Below are 5,829 nucleotides of genomic sequence, written 5' to 3'. Positions count from 1 at the left end.
CCCCCCGTCCCGAGTTTTTCCCGAGCGAATTATTGACTCGGCGACTCAATTTTCGCTCGGAAAAAATTTTAGGCATGTTAAAAAATTTCGGCAAGCTTCCAGAGTAATAATGGCGAGCATAAAATATCACTCGGAGAGGGAGGCCGATTGCTCGGCAAAATGTATCCAGAGTAGCCCTGATGTGCTGGGCTGAGAAATTTGGTCTTACTCGGCTTCATTACTCCTGTATGTGTGAATACCACATTAGAAAAGAATGGGTTGGGGATAGGGCTGGAGCAATAAAGAATATCATAGTGAAAGAAACAAAGAGAAAGCGAAGAGAAGACACCCACTCAGAAGTACAGATGCAGTACTGGGGTAGGTGTGGGGTTGGGTAGGGAGGGGAAGGGGTTTAGATGGACATTGTTTTCTCTTGATGTGCAATTTTTAAAAAGTGAAAGTTCATAATCTACTCTTCAAAGCTAAACGTGTTGTTTGAATACCGAGTTTATTTTTCCGTAAAAGTCCATCAGCAATATGAAATTCTATCCCGTCTACTTCTTGGCTCCGCTTATTACGCTGACTCGTAATCATAAATTACAAAGTATTTCTGTATTTCCCTCAGTGATTTTAGATATTGCCTACCATAATTTTACGACACGCTGAGTAAAAACGAGATGAACATGAATTATTTGTAAAATAAATAAAGAACATAAAAAATTACACGGTATGTTCTTTCACACTTAGAATAACTATTTTGTTCAAGTTTTCGGACTTGCAACACAAAAAGGTCATTATAAGTGCCGAAGACAAAGAGGTGTTACAAGAGAGTAACAAACACAAGAAAGAAGGAGGAGAGAAAAGGACAATAAAATGATATGAAGAGCGAAAAAATTGCAAAGGTTTGCAGAGTCCAATGGGCACAGCTTTTTTCTTACTGGGAACGCATGAGATGTGTCGCTTGTCACAGCCTCGGTGCCTCGTCTGCCAGGGGCCTTCATTGTATCCCAGCAAGACAGACGGGTGTTTCTCACAGCTCCTGAAATTTGTGCATGCAAGAAGATAAAGATAGACAAACAAAAGCAATAGTGGCAAAGAAGAGACGTAGGACCTGCCACTGGCGCCCTTCATCTTGAAGCGTCAGGTCCCTAGAAAACGTTAAATAAAAGGCACACATCCAATCCCTCTTTGGTGAAGTGAGGAAAATTCATATTAATTGCCTTTCCCAAGGACACAATGTCGGGACCCTGACGGGATTCGAACCCACAACCTTTCGGTTGAAAGTCCGGGGAGCCTAACCGCTCGGCTAGCTACGCCACAATCTACCTTTTTTCTCCACAATCTATTCCTATCTTCTAAAATCAAATGCAGCTGTCCTTTGTAAGCCATCATCGTGTGTATTTGAAGAAAGCCATGACGTTAGTCTGTCCCAGAGCTGCTACGTGTCACATGTCTGAATCGGAAGGTCACATCTTTTGTTTGATCACAGTTTGCATTAATGGATTCGGGGGTCAAATTTGACGAAGCAACGCGGAAATCCATAATTTGATAATAAGAAAATAAATAAATTATGCACTGGCAAGCGTTACTTTCTAACCTTGACCACTATGAACCAGATCGTTGGGATTGCTTACTTTTAAAGGGGGGGGGGGGGGGTCTCGTGGTCTGGTGGTTAAGGAGTTCGCCTCTCATTCAATACGTCGTGAGTTCGAATGCGGATAGCGACGGAAAATTAAAATTTGCTTCCCTATCATGTTTTACTTTCACATCCTTTCCTGCTCTCTAACAATGTTCTGCTGTCTGCTTTCGTCTCGACCTTCTGCCCCCATCCCCTCACCTCCTTTGCCCCCTCCTCTGGGCGTCTGACTCTTTCTGCAACCTTCCTACTACTACTCCTTAGCCCCTACTTACTGCTGTCTTTCAGTCACACCCATGCTCTTATGATAGGAAAGATCTACACCTAGCCTTCTCGGCCAAGGGAGAAAAATCTCGGAGGTCCGTGTGCGATAAAGATCCATTGGTGGTCCAAAATTGATAAGAGTAGGCTTTGGTCGCCGCCTGGGCAAAATTCAAAATTTCCTACCGACTGAAAATGTTAAATGTGTCCCGCTCGCTCATATGACCTTATGCAGTTGCGAGCGTCATATAACGCTTACGAACCCTCCCCCCCAGAAAAAACGGCATCTGTGGTGTAGCGATTAGACGCCTCACCGTCTCATACAAGAGACAAGAGTTCATATTATCCGGAGAAGGGAAAATTTGTATCGAGCATCACAGTCTTTATGCTGGGATGTTGTTTTCCCCTTGCAATCAGGGGTTGACGCTTACAGACAGGATCGAAGTCCTCCTGATTGATGATCTGAACTGTTTCGATTGGGGAGGAGTAGAGAGGAGGGAGGTGGGGGTGGAGGGGGTGTGGCGTAAAAACACCTACAATAAAAGACTCAAACGCAGCGTCTGTAGAAACCAACCTACCTATGTCTGGAAAGGTTGCCCTTTGTCCCACATGTGACAGAACAAGTCCAAGAGCCCCACTCCAAGCATTCGCCGAGTTCTGTAATGACAAGGTATTGTTCTAAGATATAGAAACTGCCAGTCTCCGCATAGATAGATAGATAGATAGATAGATAGATAGATAGATAGATAGATAGATAGATAGATAGATAGATAGATAGATAGATAGATAGATAGATAGATAGTTGGACACGAGCAACAATTTTGAATTTTGCCCAGGCGGCGACCAAAGCCTACTCTTATCAGACAGAGGTAAAAGATACTGAACAAGATGACAACATGGCTAGGAGCAGCAAGAAAAACAGACACCATTGCTGCAACGCAAGACAGAGTGTTACAATATTCTCCAATGCTTCTATACTGCTAAATTATACTCCTCACGCGGGGATTTAACTCAAGATATTTTTTACAAAGGTGCCCATAAAATGTACAAAAGTATGATTCAGTTAAGAATTGTCTTAAAGGGTTACGTAGGCATATTTTCAAAATTCGAAAAATAACTTTTGATTTTTTAGGTTTGATGGTTTTTCCTGTAAATCAAAGCTCTCGGGTGTTTTCACTCTGCCATTAGCCATTTCATATTTTACTGAGGACTACTTCCGTTTCGCTTTATGCTTCGTCGTGTGTGTGAGACAACTGATTCTTTCAATTTCCAAATCTAGATCTAGATCTAGAATCTCGATATCCAACGCTGTTTGGGTGTGTGCTTCACAGTGTCGATGGATATTTCAGACCAAACTTCATTGTATTGACTTTTTCTAGATATATTTGATATAGTCATGTTCCCAACATCATCATCATCCGGTGCCTTGCCGACTGGCGTGGGCGATCATGGACCACCTTTTCACCCTGTCTTGCGTTGCAGCAGTATCTTTTACCTCTGTCTGCCTCTGCCTCTTTTAACATCAAACTGGCCTGTTCTTACAATATTCTCCAATGCTTCTGTACTGCTAAATTATACTCCTCACGCGGGGATAACTCAAGTCTTCTACGTGCGCCTAACTGCTATACCTTAAGAGGTGAAGTTGTACTCCACCTTAACCTTCACATAGAGACTTCTACTTTTTTGCGTTCCCCTGATAAATGTCGGGGGGTATCTGACTACTGGTTCTTCAACCTGCAGCTCTACAGAGTTTTACGTATGTGACCGTTTTTCCTACTTCATAGGACCCCTTTCTTTCACTTTCAAGCAGCCACATTCCAGTTTGGAAGGTACTTTATGTAATAATCTTTTTAAAAATACTGACTAGAATAATATCCGAGAAAGCAAGGTGTTTGATCTTACCAACTCCAAGATCAAGGATGTGACTGAAAGACACTAGTAAAAAGAAGAGAGGAATAGCTGCAGGAGGAGTCAAGAGTAACTAAGAGAAAATGGAGACGAAGGAAGAAGACAAGACCAGGGCTAAAGAGCAGGGCAGGGGCGCTGCACAGTGGCGACCGACTGTGGCATGGTTGTAAACTGTTCTGTATTTGTGTAATTTGGTGTATTTGTGTATGTATTTAAGCATGTATTCATGTATGAATGTATTTATAATTATGTATTTACGTATGTATTTGTCATTGTAAACCGAAGTGCCCTTTCTGGGTCAAATTAAAGTGTAATTTATTTATCATTTATTATATATCATTATACAGGGAGAACATTTTAGATATAGAAATTTATTCGTCGCTAACAGGTTTCAATCCATGTACTTTTTTTAAAAACCGAGATACGAACACTGTACCCTATACCCTAGACCACGAGAGCTCTCTCTCTCTCTCTCTCTCTCTCTCTCTCTCTCTCTCTCTCTCTCTCTCTCTCTCTTTCTCTCTCTCTCTTTCTCTTTCTCTCTCTCTCTCTCCTCCTCCTCCTCCTCCTCCTCCTCCTCCTCCTCCTCCTCCTCCTCCTCCTCCTCCTCCTCCTCCTCCTCCTCCTCCTCCTCCTCCTCTTCTTCCTCCTCCTCCTCCCCCCCACAAAAAGTGGAAATCCCCCTCTTTTGTTTTGAGAGTTACTGAGATTGATGAGTTCGATACGGAATGTACATGAAAATTCCAAACTCCAGTGAGTAAGATACAGAGCTCGAACCACTCACGCCTCATGCGGACACTCCATTACCTGGCAGTTTATGGCTTAAGTCCTCATCCACCATGTTATCCGCGTCATCGTCTGGAAAAGACAACACAGTAGCTTTATTTCAGCCTTTTTGTTTTGTTTTTTGTTTAGCTTTGTTTTGAATTGTTTTGGTTTGGTTTGGTTAGGTTTGGTTTGTTTTGGTTAGGTTTGGTTTGGTTTGGTTTGGTTTGGTTTGGTTTGGTTTGGTTTGTTTTGGTTTGGTTTGGTTTGGTTTCGAGTTGCTGGTTGTTTGTGGGTTGCATGGTTGAAGGAGCTGTTTTTGCACTACTGAGAAAATTGAGGGCTACTTCAACCCTGCTCGTCAGTGTCAACACGGGTTTAAAGAGATGATACCACGTCTTACCAGAGAGATGGAGAAGCATGTACTCCATAACAAAATCCCCACTCGGGAATCGAACTCGCGTCGCATGCGTGTGGCCGCTACATCACAGACGCCTATCCTATCGTGAGGTGTTGACGAGAACGTTAAAACAGTGTACAGTTTGCCCACGACTGGTTTAGGGTTTCGCCGTTGCACGAAGAAGACTCGGGTTCGATTCTCATGAGGGATATCTGCTTTACCGAGTCTCTCCGTGTTACCTTTGGGATACTGGGCCTAAAAAGCAGCATCGAAGCAGGCTGCCTCTTATGATAATGATCTAAATAGTGACGATAAAGTTGGCAGTTGGCGGGCACTCTGATGTGGTTTTCTCCTTCTTTACCATCCAGCATTCTAATCTTCATTTTCTTTTTATGTTGCTATTTTCTAAGTAACACCACTAATCTTTGGCATTTACACAACCTATTTGTTTTGTAAGTGCAATGATACTTTTCTAAAACAAAAATTTTTTTAAAAAGAAGAAGAAGCGCCCCCCACCTCACCCCCACCCGGCTAAAATATCAATAAAGCGGATTAGAAAGTTATAATAATAACCAAAAGCTGAAAGGTGGCGTCAGTAGTTCAATGATTAAATAAGATACTGGACTCGTCATCATGAGATTGTGGATTAGGGGGTTCAAGGCTCAGCTTGGTCCGATGTTGTTTCCTTGGGAAAGGTGCTTTCTTCTATACGAATTTTCTCATCTGGCTCGGTCGTGTTGGATATGAGCGTTAACAAATCGGAGGTCTCGCCTCTTGAATAACTTAACAGTGGTGCAAGGGGCGTTAATCCTATCCAATTTCGTACATTTCTCTCCGTCTCTCTCTCAATTTCTCTCCATCTCTCTCTCTCTCTCTCTCT

General features: G+C 42.6%; 1 protein-coding gene across 1 annotated transcript in view; it reads right to left on the bottom strand.

Annotated features, from left to right (window-relative positions):
* Positions 1-5,829, bottom strand: part of LOC101859137 — a gene marked incomplete at its 3' end in the record, with an annotated part of 39,271 nt that overhangs the window by 2,322 nt on the left and 31,120 nt on the right. Inside the window, 3 exon segments of the mRNA XM_005110557.2 lie at positions 918-1,018; positions 2,455-2,533; positions 4,592-4,642. Coding sequence (XP_005110614.2) covers positions 918-1,018; positions 2,455-2,533; positions 4,592-4,642 — 231 coding nt within the window.

This window comes from Aplysia californica, unplaced genomic scaffold (assembly GCF_000002075.1).
Source record: "Aplysia californica isolate F4 #8 unplaced genomic scaffold, AplCal3.0 scaffold00909, whole genome shotgun sequence".
NCBI lineage: Eukaryota > Metazoa > Mollusca > Gastropoda > Aplysiida > Aplysiidae > Aplysia > Aplysia californica.
This window is presented reverse-complemented; position numbering and strand designations above follow the sequence as displayed.